At 51.9% G+C, this 17,642-nt stretch overlaps 1 protein-coding gene across 9 annotated transcripts in view; it reads left to right on the top strand.

Moving 5' to 3' along the window:
* The window catches only part of SGMS1 (sphingomyelin synthase 1), a 287,713-nt gene that overhangs the window by 260,911 nt on the left and 9,160 nt on the right, over positions 1–17,642 (top strand). For all 9 annotated transcript variants that reach the window (XM_047088742.1, XM_047088747.1, XM_047088743.1 and 6 more), the window contains one exon: positions 5,326–5,443. In XM_047088742.1, coding sequence (XP_046944698.1) covers positions 5,326–5,443 — 118 coding nt within the window. The remainder of the gene's footprint in view (positions 1–5,325; positions 5,444–17,642) is intronic.

Below are 17,642 nucleotides of genomic sequence, written 5' to 3'. Positions count from 1 at the left end.
GGGGGGCGGCTCGGTCCCGGGCTGCGGGGATCTGCGTGGATGCAGCCATCCTAGCAGGTGTTGTGAATGTTACCGCACGTGCCGGAAGGTGCAGAGTGAGTGTCGGAGGCGAGTTAGTTCTGGCTGATACGTGGACGAGTTTAAAGGACAGTCGTTTACGGAAGGAGGCGGGAAGGGCCTGTCAGAGGCAATAAAGAAGCGATGTTCTGAGGCACAGAGCCTCGTGGTCTGGCCAGTGTCGCAGGTACCACCGTGAGCCTCACTGGGACTAAAAGAGAGGCCCAGCCGTGTCTAAGAGCTTCCCCTGGTAGAAGGGACGAGCCCCTCTGTTGCTAATGGCGGTGTCAGCATCACGTGAAATATACCATGAAGTAGAAGCAAAGTTCAAGAGTGGTGCAGAGGATGAAGTGGCTCTGTCCGGTTGGGGACATCTGGAAGGCTTCGGGCACAGGTGGCATTTGGGGTGGGTGGCTGGGATTATTGCAGACGGGATAATGGCAGAGGCCAAGGAGAGAGATTCAGGGCAGACGCAAGAAGCTAGGGTTTTAGAGAATAATGAGCAGCTTCTTTTGCCCCGGGGAGTGGGCTTTGTGTCTGCCGGGTAAGGCAGCTGTGGGGTCTGGTGGAGGGGACTTTGAACTTGAGTAGGCAGTGGTGAGGGGCTGACATTATCCAGGGAACCCAAGGGCTGGTGGCAAGGAAGTAAAGGGAGGAGAACATTTAAAACCTGTTGGAGTTTGGAGGGGCACCTGGGTGGCTCAGTCGTTTAAGTGTCCGACTTCAGCTCTGGTCTCGTGGATCGGGGGTTCGAGCCCCACATTGGGCTTTGTGCCGACAGCATGGAACCTGCTTCTGATCCTGTCCCCCTTCTCTCTCTGCTGCTCCCCTGCTCGTGAGTGTGTGTGCGCGCGCTCTCTCGCAAAAAAAACGAAAAAAACCCACTTTGGAGTAAATGTCCACAGAGCATGGGAATGGGGCGGGGGTGGTGAAGAAATTAAAACACAAGGATGGGATAGAGCGTACCAGGGAACTTCTCCAGAGTCTCCTGCGAGAGGACGGAGTGACAGGCAGCATCCTGGGAACCGAGCGGATGGAATGGCGGGCACAGAGGTCCTACCTGAGGCAGGAGGGACTTTGCACAGTAGATTCCAGGGGCGCCAGTGGCAGCGGACTGGGGTTGAATCCGGACGACAGCGGCTGGAACGGCGGGACGTGAGGTTGGACAGAGGTGGGCCGGGCTGTCCCGGGCCTCCTGGGCTTGGTAAGGGCTTCGGATCGAACTGGAAACGTATTTGGCAACCACTGAAAGGGGTCAGAGGCTGTGTCCTGTTTGTTTCCAAAAACATGATCCTGGCTCGTCTGTGTGGAAGGGATTTTAGGGAAGCACGGGTGGTGTTAGGGACAACAGGTGCCAGGTCATTTTGCGGGAGTGCGGGCGAGACGGAACACCGAGGCGTGGCTGCCGTTCCAGACCCGCAGATCGAACCCCAGCGGGTAAGCAGACGTGGCCGTGCACGGTGGTAGACGCCTTTAGTGCTGGAGATCTAGATGGATCTGGTCCCGGACTGTGATAACTAGTGTGCCTACTAATTATCATCAGAACTCTTATTTTTTAGAGTTCTGGTCGATAGGAAATATGACGTAAAACCCTAACTTACTGAAAAATCTGAGTTAAATAGGTTTTTAAACGTGATTTAAATGTGTTAGGATGTCACCTCATCTGTAGGTGCACAGAGTGTGTGCTCCAGGTAAAATTGGGGTTCCTTACACAATTTGACACCCATTTCCCGAGTCTTTTCGTGTCGTGTGATATATTTGTACTTCGGCTTAAACTCAGAGCCTCAGTTTCCCCATCTGTGAACTAAGGATCGTATTGCGTTGCAGGTTGCCTTTAGAGCTAAATGGCACAGAGCCTGGCATATGGGAGAAATCTGGCAAAATCCTGGTTACTGTTCGTAACAGCCTGGAAAGACACCTCAGTAGCATTTCTCTGATTCGTGAGGAGGAGGCGAGGTGTCCTTTTGCTGGTGAGGAAGTAATTTTCAAGGAAATTAGTTGCGGTGGCCCAAGTCACCAGGTGCACCTTTGTTAGAGGCCGAGCACCCGTGTGATGCCCTCAGAGTGCCGGGTCTGCGTGGCGGACCCACGACTGCGCCGCAGGCGACGGGTCTCCCTGTCCTGTCCCTGTCACGTGTGCTTCTCTTGTTTCTCACTTCTTGGATTGTTGTCCACTGCCGTGTTGCAGGGCCCGTTGGTTCTAAGGGCCAGAAGCTTCCATAAAGAAGAGGCAGACCAGGTCTGGGCTCTGAAAGCATTTGTACGTTTTCTGGCTGTGGATTGGTTGAAAGAGACAGCTCGTGGGAAACAAAAGGACTCGCCAGTGTTTTACTATCACACTGTAGTGTGTTGACTTCTTTCAGCCTTTTTTCCTGTAGAACTTTACAGACCGTTGTGCCAGGTGCCAAAACCCACCTAGCTTTGGTAGTATTTATTCAGGTTCTGAGTACTTTTTCCCTTTCTAAATTAGGGATGTTGAAAAGTTCACAGTCCCCTGTTCTAGACACGACATCTCCTCTAACAAGTCTTTAATAATTATCTGTAAAATAGTAATTAGTGCTTTATTCTTGTACCCTTATAATCACATTTCACCAACGTGGATTGTTTTTGGTTTTTTTCTCTCTCTCTCTCTCTCTCAGGAAAAGTTGTAAGGGCCTATTAGTCAAGTAGTCCACAGACAAACAGATAGTCACGGCCAAAGACAAGTACCTGAGGAGGTCATGGTCAGGGCACAGTGTGAGCGGACGGGGACCAGGCTTCTCTCCGGCGGGAAAGGAGAGATGACCCCATGCGAGAAGAACACCTCTGTGGTGTCGACAGTTAGCGGTGTCTTGTTCTTGGCATTTGCCGGATTTCTCGTAATATCTCATTAACACTTTCTCTGTGGCTTTTTTGTTGCCTCGTTCCATTTTTAACTGCTGTGAACCTTTTTAAAAAACACATCTCGAACTTTTGAACCTCTAAGTAAGTAAAACATTCTAACGTGTGAAACTTTTGATGAAGGAATCGGCACCTTAAGTACATACATTTCTTTGAAACACTTTTATGATCTACTTTTTTAAGTTTGTGGGGGGAGATCCTAGCTTAACTTTATATGTTGAAGATATTCTAAGATTAATTTTTAAAAGATTAAGTGATTCTCACAGCCACTTTCAACTCGTGGCCTTGTCAGTACTGATGAAGTCACGTGATAAATTCATTTGATGGTTTTCACTTCAAGTCAAAGAGTAAATTCGACTGAATCTTCGATGTTTGTTACTTTTAATTTTTTCTTTTTTTTTAAGGTTTACTTATTATTTTATTTATTTTTATTTATTTTTTTTTTTTTTGAGAGAGAGAGAGCACAAGTGGGGAGGGACAGAGAGAGAGAGGGAGAGAGAGAATCCCAAGCAGGCTCCGTGCTCCGTGTGGAGCCTGACGCGGGGCTCGATCAGATGACTGTGAGACCTTGACCTGAGCCTAAATCGAGAGTCCACCACCCAAGCTCCCCTTACTTTAATTTTTTTTTTTTAATTTTAATTGTAGTCCTTACCCAAATTAACTGGTAGCAGTCACTTTGTTTTTCTACCCCTAGAGAGAGAAACAGATCTGAATAAACAGTTTTGTGTCTTAGGTCTTTCTTGTGTACGTCAAGTGAAATTGCAAATAATTCTGGTTGGTTCCGGCTGGGTGGTGAGGGAGGGCATTTCCTTCTGAAGTGAGATAATCTTTATAATTCACTTTGGTGTTTCGAGTGTTCTCGGTCAGACATTCATGGGGTACATACTGTTCTCTGCTATTGTCCTTCTCTGTATTGTTTAATTGTATCGTGCCTTTTGTCGTACCGGGAGGCACATACCTTTACAAGACAGCTCTGTGCTGGGTAAATTCTTGCACCTGGAGGTGGTGTGAACAGCTTCGCTAAGAGAAAGTAACACCCCCTCTCTGGTGAGCAATTCTGACCCAGTTTCTGAAATGTGGGTGAGGGGGTAAAACACCCAGACTCCATCCATACGTCGTAAGTAACATACACCAACAGGTGCAGTTAGGAGTGAAATGCCAGTGCAGTTGCGTGGGTTATTTTGTTCTCCTTTCTTACTCCCACAGCTGGCCCGTTACTGAACCTGTTACTTTTGTTCCTCTCGTTACCACCAAAAATACGGGTGGCACCAAGTTCTCTTTCTAGTCCCCACTGCAGTAGGGATGTCCATCCTGCCTAAGAATCGAGCAACACTGTAGACTGTAGAGTGACTGAACGCCCAGGGTCCAAAAGGAAAGCCTGGCCCCTGTGTCTCAGACTTTTTTGTGTGTTTAACTCCGGCCGATCCAGGCCAAGGAAACCCTTGAACTGCTCATGGCGGAGGGAGGAGCCCCCAGGACCGGGATCGTGGCCTGTGGAAGAACAGGCTAGACGTAGGAAGGGAGGGACCGTTTTTGTCCAAGGATTCCCTGAAGTCAGTACAACTTAATCTAACTGAAGGTGACCCGTGTGGACCGCCAACTCCGTGCATGTGTGTGGGTCAGGTAATTCGTTAGAAAGGCTCATCAAGGTGAAGGACGAAGAGCCTCCGTGTCTCTTTCCTGCTTGTTTGGTTATCCCATCCATGTAACCGTCGTGCGTGTGTGACGGGGGGCTTTCCATACGGGATTTCTGATGCCATTACCCCAGGTTTACGGGTACACAGAGCGCGAGTCAGAGATGTCCGTGGCCTGTCCCACGGCCACGTGGTTAGGAAACGGAGAGGGGCGGCGGGCTCACATGCTGGCCCTCCGGCTCTTTGCCTTGACGTCATGCTTTCTCAGAGATCAGCTCGGAGAATCCCTTTCTGGGACGTACAAGCAAAATTGTTCAGTGTCCTTGACCCATTCCTGGTCAGAAAAATTTTGAATTTGCACTTTAGTGCCATTGTGCTTTTCTGAGCATTTTCCTTCTATGACAGAAGAGACTGCATGCGTTTAAGCACAGACACTAAGGCAGCTGCGATGGGGCGGGGGGGGGGGGGGGGGGGGCTTACCCCTCAAGCGAAGGTCAGCTCAGGTTTAAGGCCTCGGGAAGCCTAATCAGTAGCAACAGTGAGCACTTGAGACTCTCTGGGCCAGTTAATGGTAAAAACCAAAAACCACAACATCGTTCTCAGAATCCTCACCGCAATCTATTGGCTTTGATGAGAACGTTCTTATTCTAGGCTCTCAAGGAACTTTGGGTTGGTTGGCTTGGTCGGGTCACGGAGAACTGAAATGCACCTGCAGAATTTCCTGACTGAGTGCCCTGTTTTTCCCTTTCTCCAGGTCTATCATTAGCAGAAGATTTTTCTGCATAGTCGGCACGCTGTACCTCTACCGCTGTATCACAATGTATGTAACCACACTCCCGGTGCCCGGTATGCATTTCAACTGCTCTCCGAAGGTAATCTTTGCTCACTGTGATTTTCCCTGTGTTTTCTGTCTGTCCTCCGGCCCAGGGGTCCTTTGACTAAGGCCGAAGGTGGAAGTTTCTTCAGAGTGTAGTCAAGGCCCCCCCGCCCGTGTCCGGGAAGGTTACTGAGCAGTGTGGCCCGGCGCCCGCCCCCTCCCCCCCTTCCCCGCATCTCCAGGCCCCGCCATGCGCCCCAGCTGGGAGCATATGTGGTCTGGTGAGTGCGCTGGAGGCGGTTAAGCCGTGTGTGTGGGTGTAGCTCTTTGCTTTTCCTGCCAAACTTTTAAAATACGATTCGCTCCCTTGACACAGATCCAAGAGCTCGTATATGCTTTTTTCCCCTCTCTTGGGTGGAAGGTTTGGCCTCCAGTGATATTTTTTCCTTCTTTCTACTAATCCCTGCGGTGGTCATCTCTAACGGCAGAGCAGGAGACGCTGTCCCCTCGTGCCCTCCACCCACCCGAACGAGGTCACCGCTCCCCAGAGGCGCGTGTGGCCCTATCGATCTCTCTGGTGGCACAGAGACCTTTCGCTAACGTAAACCATTCCTCTCTTACCGTCTCTGTTTTTCCACCCGGTTCACAAAATAACTTTTACCTTGCAATGCTTCCAACTAGGGAGGTCACTGGAACTTTTGAAATAATTAGCAGAAGATGGAGTTGTAAAAATGTTGGCTTGCAGCAAAGCTCTCAAGCAGTAAGGAGAGGCTGGCGTCCTCGGTGAGGCTGGGAGAAAATACGGGGTGCTCCGATGTGTTTGGAATGATTCTTTTTGCATCGCGCTGATGTTGGTAAAACACCCATGTCCTTTCAGCCCCCTCCCCTTCTATAAAGTTTCTTCTTTCCAGGAGAGAGAGTCTCTCTGCTGGAACCATGAAAGAGAGCTGCAAAACGTATTGGATTTTTGAAGCGGAGTCTTTATCGTTTGAAGGTTTGGACCCCGCTAAGTTACGTGCTTACTTACCGGTCTCCCTTCTAAGACTCAGGCACGTGCTCAGGAGGGTGGCTGGTCCCCTGCTTCTCTCTTCCTCTGGTTCACTTCAGACTCCTCACCCTGGAGAAGCCGCCACAAAGAACAAGTGGTCCCAGCTTCCGCTCGTCCCTCACAGCAGCCCCACCGCCCTCCCCCTTCCACCTCGTCCCCTCTGCCTCCCAGGAAGCCAGCCTCCCTTCTGCGGCCTCTGAAAACTGAGTGCCTGCCCGGGGCTGCCGGGCTGCAGGAAATATGTTCTCCGCGAGGCTCCAGTGACGCACGTGGACTCCGGGGGGAGGCTGGCGACCAGCCGTGTGTTCTCAGTAGTAGGCTGACGGTTGAGATGTATGTGCCTAAGTTGAGTTCGGCTTCTTAAAAAAAGTCTGCACGTCGGGAAGCGTCTCCAGCGGGGAGTGGGGTGCGCTCGTTTAGGTAGATGGGCAGTCTGGCCGGGCCCACGGACCGGATCGGCCGTGAAGGACTGTGCCGTGCGGCCGTCCCCCCTGCCCTGGCTCCCGCTCCGTTTCTCCTTACGGCCTCTCTCTGCCATCGCGCCCAGGCCGGCCGGCCCACGCCCGGGGCCCGTTGGCACTCACGGCCTGCCTGAGTCATCGGCAAATCCAGCCAAGGTCCCGAGGCTATAAAGAGTTGTGGCTTTTCTTGGTAAAAACAAGAGGTCACAGCAGGAACTGTGCCAAAAAACGAAACCTCAGACGTGCCTCTGGTTTATGGTGTTGCCAGAAATCCCGAGCGGGGCCGTCCCTCGTGATGGTCATTTGGAAATTGGGAGTTTTTAAATAAAAGAACGTGGGAGGGGATGAAACGTGAGTACAGCTTAGCAAAAAAAGTGAGCACAATTAGTTACAATGTGTTAAATCTAATTCCTTCTTTGGTAGAGCAGGCTCGTGGAAGAAAGGATTCAGAAAATAATTTTTATTCTAAAACCGTTCATGTGCATCTCCCAGGGCGGAGAACCTCATGTGTGGAAGCTATACGTGCCCAACCCCCCAGACGCCGTGATTATCAAGAGTGGCTACGTTAGCTTCATCTCATTTTATTTTGATGTATTTAAAAAATTAAAAGTATATGTGTATTTTTTAAATGTTTTTTATTTAGTTTTGAGAGAGAGAGAGAGAGAGAGAGAGAGAGAGGCAAAGCCCGAGTGGGGGAGGGGCAGAGAGAGAGAGAGGGAGACACAGAATCGGAAGCGGGCTCCAGGCTCCGAGCCGTCAGTGCAGAGCTGGACGTGGGGCTCGAACTTGGGAACGGCGAGATCATGACCTGAGCTGAAGTCGGACGCTTAACCGACTGAGCCACCCAGGCGCCCCTTGAGGTATTTTAAAACAGACCCCAGGTAATGCCATTTCATGGCTATCTACTTTAGTATGCATCTGAAATTTTTGGACATTTTATTGATAACTTTCATGCTGTTGGTGTAGTGAACACAATCAACTGTCATTCCTCGGTATCGGCAGTTCCCAGTTCGTAGACCCATCTTGGTTGTCTTAAGAATGCCTTTAAAAACATCAGTTTGGGGGCGCCTGGGTGGCTCAGTTGGTTAAGCAGCCGACTTCGGCTCAGGTCATGATCTCGCGGTCCGTGGGTTCGAGCCCCGCGTCGGGCTCTGTGCTGACAGCTCAGAGCCTGGAGCCTGTTTCAGATTCTGTGTCTCCCTCTCTCTGACCCTCCCTCGTTCATGCTCTGTCTCTCTCTGTCTCAAAAATAAATAAACGTTAAAAAAAATTTTTTTTTTAAAAACATCAGTTTGTACAAGTTACAGGAGCCAACTTCCTTACATTTAGTTGATCTGTCTCTTAAGTCTCCAGTTCTAGGGCAGTACTCTCTCCTTTCTCCCTTTTTTCTTGTTTGAAGCCCATTAGTAACCCATGGAGATCACACAGGCTATTCCGTGGGGTATCCCACGTTCTGGATTTATCCGGTTTTTCCTTTGTAGTGTCGATTAGCCTTTTTCTCTCCTCCGTTTTTTCTCTAAATAGAAAGTTGGCTCTGGAGACTTGATTCCAGTTCAGTTGTGACTCCGTCGGCAGGAACGGCCCCCAGGAACAAGGGAATGGTTTCTGATGCTGGACAGAAGAGTTGGGGAGGCCACGGAGGCCGGGGCTGCCCCTGGCATGGCGGGCCAAGCTCGAGAAATCGAGTGACCAGTTGAGGACTAGAACGGTGTCAGAAGGGGGAGAAGGGGTGCTAGAGGGGGACCCTGGACATTAGCTTTGCTGCTTCAGAGCCCTGCCCACGGCTAATCAGCCAGGATTGAAAGGAGCCTCAGGAAGTCACCCCGCCCTCCATAGCCTCGCCTGCAGAACAGCCTCCCCCTGACCCGTTGCACAGAGAGGGAGCTTCTCACCCCATAAAAGGACAAACCGACCAAGTAACGAGTAGTGGGAACAACTGAGGTCAGAGTCAGGACGGTCTCACACAGCCGCTTCCCAGCCGGGGCAGTTGCGTTGACCTTCTCAGTTCCCCAGTTTCCTTAGTGGCCGCACAGCACTAGTGACACTTTCTGGGTCTGTCTGAGGAGCTCGGGGGAGACGGCAGCACGTAGGGCTCAGTCGACGGAAAACACCAAAGGCAGGGTATGCTTCAACCCTACGCCCTCCCCTGTCTGGCGAACGTTCGCGTCACGGGCCGGCCTGCGTCGCACGCCTCCAGGGGCCGGCGAGCGAGGAGTGAGCGTGGGGGGCAGAGGTGCCTGTGTGGACAGCGCCTCGGCCCCCTGGTGCAAGCCCGCACCCTCGTGGTCCCTGTGCAGAGCGCCGCAGCGGCCGGTGCTTGGCCGTGCCCCGGAGGGAGAGCAGGAGGGCGCGGGTCATACCCCTGGGCAAAAACCTGACGTGGGGAATGAGGGTTTCACAGGCCCCTTGGGTCTTCCCACTGGGATAGTTATGCGTGAGGCGCTTGGGAGACCCCTGAGTGGGGCGCCGTCTAGGACGGTTAGCGGTACGGGGTCAAGGTTGGGCGAGCACGGGAGCCGTCACGTTCTGCATGCGGGCACATGAAAAGGCCCGAGACAGGGCGGGAAGTAGAGCCTCCAGAGGGGAGAGCTCCCCACGTGACCCCTTTCCCAGCCTGTCGGTTGGTGGCCCTCGCACGGTGTCCCGGCGTCATTCAGCTGCGTGGGACGAGTTGGGCCGTAGAAGACGCTTTGTGTGTGACGTCGTCTGGTGGTTCTGCCGTCATGTTGGGAGTCCTAACACCGGTGCCCAGGACGTGGGGCTTCCAGGAGGAAGGGCCCGGCAGGCTCGCGGCACTCAGTACGCTCATCTCCTGGCCGTGTGCTCGGCACTCGGCAGGACCGTGACGGGCGTGTGCGGTGACCAGGGCAGGAAGGACAGCGGCCTCCGTCAGTGCTCCCGCCACAGAGCTGAGTCCCCCTGGGGACATGCAGAGGGGAGTCGCGGTGTGCAGCTGCTCGATGAGGAGCTCCTGGGACGCACGTGTCCTGTGGCCTAGCGGACGCCAGCCGGTCACGCCGTCGGCCCTGTTACCGTCATCAGAGCTTTTCTGCCAGGAGCGTGTGAACCAACCAGAACACAGCCTCCTGCCTCTTGTTCCCGCTGTTTCAGATCCAGTTTTAAAAAAGAAAACGCAACGGCAAATATTTGCGAATTCTGTGGTGTCCTTAGCTTTCCGTACGAACGTTGGCTCTGACCGTCGGGGCAAAGGAGGACCCGCCCCGGGCCCCAGGTTCGCGCACAGCCCACGGCTGACGGAGGAGGTACCGTGGGCTGTTTTCAGCTCTCTCGCCAGTCACCCTGCGAGGGAGTCCGTGGCTCAGATCACGTTGAGGTGCATGCTGGGCTCTGCTGTGTGGTCTCCGTGGTGACCTTGGAACAGAGAGGGTCACGGTCACATGGCAGCAAGGGCGCTCGGCTGGCCGGTGCCGTGATCTGACACGGCGTCTTAGTGACGTGGTTCTCCTCAGGTGCAAAGTTGAGTTTTCTTCCCTGCACCCCCGCCCCCATGCACTTGAACGTGGCCCGCCGTTGGACAGGCTGTGTTTGGGTGGCAGCGGGGGTTCGCTGTTCTGCGGTCAGGACACAACAGCCTCCGTGCTCTCTCCTGCCCGCCTCCCAGAATCGAGAAAGGTCCAAGCTCCTGCAGCCCGAGGTTGAGACGTGGAGGTCCCGCTCCTGCCCTGGGGGACCTCGTGGCCTCTTCTGGTGCTTTCTCAGGTGGCTGCCCTGTGGCAGGCGGCCCTGCACGCCCGCCGATCCCAGGTTGTGACGAGGTCCCGCGGGCCTTGTCGGCCGTGAGAACACGGCCTGCGTCCCTTACCCAAGTAGCTTTGTGTCCTGCTGTGGAATCGTGTGGGATTTAATTTGTCAGTGCGCGATTTCACCTCATTTTCTGCTTGCCGCCCTGTTTCTTACCGTCGTCACCGTGACCCCCCTTTCCGTGTTCATTCTCACTTTTAACTATTTCTCGCAGGTCATTTCCAGACCCTTCCCCATCCTAAGGCTCTTCCTCTGTCTGCTTCCAATGCTCTCTTCCTTTTTCAGGGACAAAAAAAAAAAAAAAAAAAAAAATGCACTGGATTGTTTTCTCTCTTAAAAAGATTATTTTTTTTCCATTTTAAAGAAACTACACATTTATTATAGATACACTAAAAACAATACAGGAAGAGGAAAGTTTTTACAAATCACTCAGAGCCCTGTTTACTGTTAATGTTTCCGTATGTTTATTAGTCCTTTATGCATCGTTGTCTTACATATTTCTCATCTTGCTTTCGGTGCAGTTATTCCCATTTCCTTATAGTTTACCCTTGATATGTGCAGTTTTGCGTCATTTTATAAGCCTTAGAGTTTCTGCGTGGTTTTGTTTAAGGGACATCCCCAGAGAGCCCCCAGATTGTGAGGCAGGGAGATTGTTTCCTGAACAAGCATTTCTAGAGCACCTGCCCTGTGTGGGGTGAGATTTGAGGATACACAGATCGATACCACAGGGGCCCCCATGGGCACCCAGGTTCCCCTGAGTCACCCGGCAGATCGCCGTCACCTGCCTATGGTGCCCACAGAAGGTAGCATACTCTGCTGGGTGTCGGCCGTCCCGGCCAGGTCTCAAAGGGTGAGGAGTTTACCAGGTGGGGTTGAGCCACGGGGAAGCACAGAGGCGGCCTGGGGAAGGGGGGTGACCCTGGGTGTGGGCCCCAGTGGCAAGTGGCCAGGGATGAAGCCGGAGAGGCGCAGTGGGCAGACTTGAGGGGTCTTGTCACCCTTCTGAGGAGCCAGGCTGCAGGGGAAGGCATAGCAGGAGTGAGAGGTGGTCACCTGTGCCCCTTCGAGGGACCCTCCAGCTGTCTGGGAGGGAGGGGGGACAGAGGACTTGCCCAGGTGCCGGATGCCGGGCCCCTGTCCTGAACACCCTGTCGTTTGGCACCCCCGGGGGTGTGAGGGAGTTACAGTTGATTCAGAGCTGCCCCCTCCCCCCCCCCCCCGCCCCCCGCTGTCTCCCAGTTACTGTCGGTCTTTAGTGACGGGGCAGGGAGTCTGGCCACGTCTCAGGTCGTGAGGGAGGCGATGAGGCCGCGTTGCCACTATGGCCCGATTTAGAGGTGAGGTGGAGAGGGAGGGCTGTGTTTGGGGGACACTGGGAAGGTGACAGGTTTTCCACGTGGCAGTAGCTGTCTAGAGTAAGCAGGTCACCAGGCTCAGAGAACTCAGTAGGCACCCCAGGGAGACCCACAGGTGGTGACAGATGGGTCTCCAGGAAGCATTTTCCACTGTGTCAGAGTAGGGGCAGATGGACAAATGGACTTGTGTCCTGAGGGAAGGGCTGCCCGGCCACCGCAGGCCAGGGCATCCCATTGGGAAGCCATACTCCCTGCTGGAGAGGTTCCCGCTGGCCGTGTTTGAGATAATTATAGTATCACAATGAAATAATGACAGTAGTTGATTATAATACATTAGGGCAAAAAAAGCTTTTAAGAATTGAGGGAGAAAAAGGTAAAAGAAATACTAGAAAATCACCATTTGTAACGACTACAGTAGTAATTCAAGCACCATTATTGGTGCTAAGGCCATTAGGTGAAAGGTTGAGGGCATGATACTTAGCTAATTTAGAAAAGAACACAAACTGCTTATTAATTATAAAGGGGCAGAGGTGTGTATTTGGTGGAGAAATCCGGCAGGCACTGCTGTAGCCAAGTGATCAAACCGGTCACGGGACAAATGATGAGAGATGCTTGTCGCTATGGTGTGCAGAGAAGGGCCTGCCATTTCTGTAATATTCCTGCCAATAACATTTCACCTGGACTTGAATATAAACAATCAGATAAACCCAAATTGAAGGACATTCTGTAAAGAAACGAGGCTGGACTCTTCAGAAATATCAGCGTCATAAAAACAAAGACCGAGAAACTAGCAGACTGGGAGAAATTAAGACTGTGACAAGTGTCCTCACTGTGCATTCTCTGATCAGACCCTTGGCTGGGGCATAAGAGCTGTGAAGGGCATTCCAGAGATGTCTTAACTGGGACCATACTGCCTCGTTGTTAAAAGTTAGGAGTGTGACAATGGAGGAACACGTCCTAGCATATTCAGTTTGTCCTCAACTGGTCCAGGAAAAAGAGGGAGAATGGAGCAAGGGTGGCAGCACATCGATGATGGAGGAGGCTAAGCACAGAGTCTGTGGGTGTTTATCAGACACACGATTCCCAAGGATAGCGGCTCAACTTAGGATTTTCTGATTTTACAGTGATACAGTAAACGCATTTTCCACTTGCATTTTTCAACTCACTGTGGGTTTATTAGGAGACAGTACAGTCGAGGAAGACCTGTACTGTCCTTTAGATTTAGGGATTTTCCTAATAAACATCTGAGGGAATTTGCTTATAAATTTTTGCTTCATGAACAAGTGAGGCTAAAGGATCGCTCAACACTAAAAGCAAATGTACTTTTGTTAAAGGGTGATTAGTGCCTTGCTGAAATACTGGATTTATTTAATGTAACAAATAAGAAAATGGGAAATCTGGAGCCAACCTTTTTTTAAGATTTTGTGAAGCTTTGGTAAGTCTCCTTTACTAGAGGTCATAAAAAAATACAGAAGTTTTTAGGGGGAGGAAGGGAGGCTGGTTGCGCATTTCGTGTTTTATTGATGATAATTAGGGAGACCGTGCCCCCACAAAATAAAAAAGAAAAGAAAACAACCCGCATAGTATTAGAATGGATGGATACACTTGACAATGGAGAGGCGCAGAGAGCCAGATCCTTCAGACCTTAAGGGGGGGAAACGTCTTTTTAGAAGTTGCACAAATGTGTTCTAAGAGGACGCGCAGTGAAATCTCTCCACATCAGTGGAGGTGGACGCGATATTTGTGGGTGAAACGAAGTCTTCCCAGGAATGAAGCAGTTACGTGGAGGAGAAGGGTTCAGAAAAGTGCCATGTGACCACGGACGAGAGTCGGTGAGGGCCGCGTGCACAGCCACCCTGATCTGGATTGCTGGGTGCCGGGGTGGGATTCTCCCCAAAGGACATGGTCATTGCCATGCTGCTCGAAGTTTGGACGCACTTTATAACGGAGCAGGCACTTGTAGCAGACCTCCTCTCGCCTTGGCTGGGGGGGTGCCGCGGGCGAAGAAGTATCATTCTTGCCGTCTTCCAGACGAGAGAACGCTGAGGCTGCGTTGGGCAGAGTGTCCGTCCAGAGCCCCCCGGACGCCGGACCCCGACCTGGGGCTTGTGCTCCTGTGCAGGCAGACTCAGAGACATTGGGAGCACCCCTCCGGCACAGCCCAGCCCAGGGCGAGGAAAGTTAAGGACAGGTGGGAAACACCTTGTTAGAGAAGGCGGAAAACGTGCCCTTGGCTTGTGAACGATTTCCATGAGAACAACTTTTATAGAAACGGGGAAGTTTGATTTAAATGGAAAAAAAAAAAAAAAAAAAACCACTTATGGAAAGTGGCTCTTTAGCGAGTACTCCTGTGCACCTGCCTGGAAATGACGTGCGTAAAGTGGGCTGGATTTCGTGAGAACCGCCACCACAACCTGGAGATGCTCTGGAGCCTTTGTCATCTGGGGAGGCGTTGGGGACAACAGCAGGCTGTCTGTAGGGACCCAGAGGCAAGCTTGCTTAGGGAGGGGAGAGGTGGGGTCTGAGCCCAGACGACTCACTGGGTGAAACAGAGAAACAGCCTCTCTGCTGATTTGCTCATCTGTGAAATGGGCGTCACAGCCTCTGCACCAACCACCCCCCAGGCTGGTGAGGATACGACCGGATCATTAATGGGGAAACTCAGTGGAAAAGTTGGGACTCTCCATCCCTACGAAAGCTAATGTTTTCGTACACACAATCACCCTGTTACCACTCCCTTTTTCCTGCCCGCTCAAGTAGTAGTAAGACGGTGTGAGAAATCGTGCGGGGCAGGAGTACGGAATCACAAGAACCGTTCACCCAACCCGCAGGCACACCACCTCTCCCGCGAAGGACGTTCTCATGACTCCTGCTAGTTCTTACGGACGCGTCATTGGTTGGGACGCGTCATTGGTCCCTGCCCCGCCGGGTGACACGCAGGGAGCGGCGGAGTCTTGCCGTTTCGGGCTCCGTCATCAGGGAGAGAGGCTGAGGGAAGCCGCAGTGTGGAGCGTGTGTTTCTCAGCTGCAGGTGCTCGGGCGTGATAGGCATGCCGCCAGCCCTTCCGTGCCTCGATGCCTGCTTCCCTAGCGGGTGTGCCTGTGGTCTGGGGGCTCAGAGCGGCCTTCTCGGCTTGTTGTAGAGGAGAGTGACGTTTCTGTTTGGCGGGGAGATTGTTCTTCAGCAAATAACAAAAAGTTATTTGCCCTGATGGTAGTCGGTAGATTCACTGAATGAATGAATGAATGAATGAATGAATGAGTAACTTGAGAGCTACCTGGCCGCATGGCTTTGCAGTGGGGCGTGATCACAGGACGTGACCTCTGAACATCTGGACAGGAGGAGGCTGCTGGAGGAAAAGTTACTCCGCGTGTACCCAGGTCCTGGTTTATGCAAAGCTGGGGGGACCGGCGGTGTGCAGGGGGCCTGCAGTGCCTCGGACAGTGGCAGATGGGGTCCCAGGACTTGGGTCCCCTCCCCAGCTCCAACACTGAGCAGCCGGCGGATGGGACCAGCCGTGCCGATTTTCCAGGGCTTCGGCAGGGCGAAGCCTCGGTGAGGGGCAAGGATTATACTCCGTAGCATTTCCACTCCCGTCGCCTTGCAGCCTTTCGTCAGGGTTAGACTGGAGCTGTTGGTTGACGCAGCGTTATTTGGTGAGCTCGGTTCCGGGTGTGCCCTCTCGGGCCAGTAGGGGGTGAGTGTCCCTGCTCTTCAGATGCAGCAAAGGGAAGAGGCAAGTGCGCTAGACCATGTGCGAACCGGGTGATGGTGAACAGATTCTCATCCACGCGCTCTGGTACTCAGCCCTGAAAACTTGGGGAAGCCTGCTTTCTAATAGCCAGGGGCTCACTGGTTTCTAACTGTGCTAGATTAGTCTGCGTCATTAGGAAGCCTCTCCAGCCTCCTCCTGCTCGCGGTTTCTTCCTGGGCCTTGTTATTGCTTAAGCGATTTGGGCCAGTTTACTTCTTAGCCATTCATCAGATGCTGAAGAAAATTGCTGTATTTTCACTGAAAACTGACTTTTCTGTGTCCCTAAGAGACGATAATTCGCAGAGTGAATTACTACAGCTTTGTAGCGTCTACTGAGAAAGTGATTGGTGTGAATGTCCCCCAAAATATCTCTGCTTTCAGAAATGAACATTCAACAGCCTGCTGTTGTGGGGGGCGGGGTACTTTTCCAGCGACAGTGGGGTGAGCGCAGTCCATGCTGTTTCCCACCGACTGCAAGTAAGAAACACCCCACAGAATGTTCGCAGCAGCTTTTTGAGGATGCCGCAGGAGGGGGGCAGGCAGATTGGGGAATGAAACTAAAGTAAGCATGAGAGAGAAGAGCAGAGTTCCTGTCTTTTCCTCTTCTTTAGTCTCTTCCCGTATGTCCTGCCTGCACTCGAAGGCCGCCGAGATCCCACAACTGGAGACTTCCAAGAGAATTCCTCTCTTTCTAGCCCAAGGAGCGGGGACTTCTAGAAGTCCCTTTGGGACAGAGACTGGGAGAAACCCTGCCAGCTTCCATTGAAACCCTGCTGACGTGTAGTTCATACATTCTACGTGTTCCCTGTGCTTGTTTTTAAAAAAATACAGTTGATTATGCCAAATGTTTTGTTTTTTTCCTCGATAAGAGACGATGTCTATGATACAAACTTACTATACAGGCATTATAAACTGATTTCATTCATAATTTATTACGCAGTCATAGCCCAAGTCAACGCATTTGAATCACTGTGGTGTGAGTCTAACCAGTCACCTTAGATGGTGGTTCAGTAGGTTTGAGAATCATTTTACAGGGACTCCCGATGTTGCCAGTACTTGCCGACCTGGGCTTCGAGTAGCAAGCAAGCAGTTATTTAATCACAATTCCTGGTTAGATTGTTTCCACTCTGTTCCTTTTATACTAATATCATAGTGGGAGAGTTCTACCTAAAGCGTTCATTCCCGTCTGGGATCATTTCTTTGCGGTAGGTCCCGGGCGATGCCGTTTGGATTGCCGGTCAGTATCGATGATGATTTTTACAGAATTTTGTCGATTGTCATAACGACGATGCTCCCCAAGTGGTAGGTGAGGAAGTGGAGGGTTAGACTGGTCCGGCCGCCTCGGATCACCCAGCGAAGTGGCAGAGCCCAGTCTGCCTGCCACCCCTCCCGGCTGGCAGGTGCATTCGGCTCACCCCGCCTCACCCAGCCGCTGGGCCTGCCCCGCCAGCCCCAGCCCTGCTTCCGCTTCCCTCAGCTTTGCTAACTTGATACGGGAGCAAAGTTTGTATCTGTTTGTTTGGCAGTCTCCATGCCCCCCCCCCCCCCCCCCCCCCCCCCGCTGGTCATATCCTTTGTCCTCTGATACATTTTGTCTCCCACGTTGGTCTTATTTACTTGGTTCATATGGTCAGTTTCCGTGAAAAAGATGTTAGCTGGTTTCTGCTCCGGTTGTTACGCAACATGTCTTTTACTTTGTTTGCTTTTTTTTTTTTAAACATAATTAAAATTTTTATGTGGCCATAGCCATCCACCTTCTTTTCCTGTTTCCCACTAAGCTTGAAGAGACCGCCCCTCCCAGAGGTTTGATAGCCATGGAAAGAGATTTTTTAAAAGAAAGCTTAAGTGTTTTAAGGGCACTTGGAAGAAATGC

This window comes from Lynx rufus, unplaced genomic scaffold (genome assembly GCF_022079265.1).
Source record: "Lynx rufus isolate CCGP_SWC_20201006 ecotype Redwood Valley unplaced genomic scaffold, mLynRuf1.p SCAF_25, whole genome shotgun sequence".
Lineage (NCBI taxonomy): Eukaryota > Metazoa > Chordata > Mammalia > Carnivora > Felidae > Lynx > Lynx rufus.
Note: the sequence above shows the minus strand (reverse complement) of the source record. Positions and strands in the feature narration are given on the sequence as shown.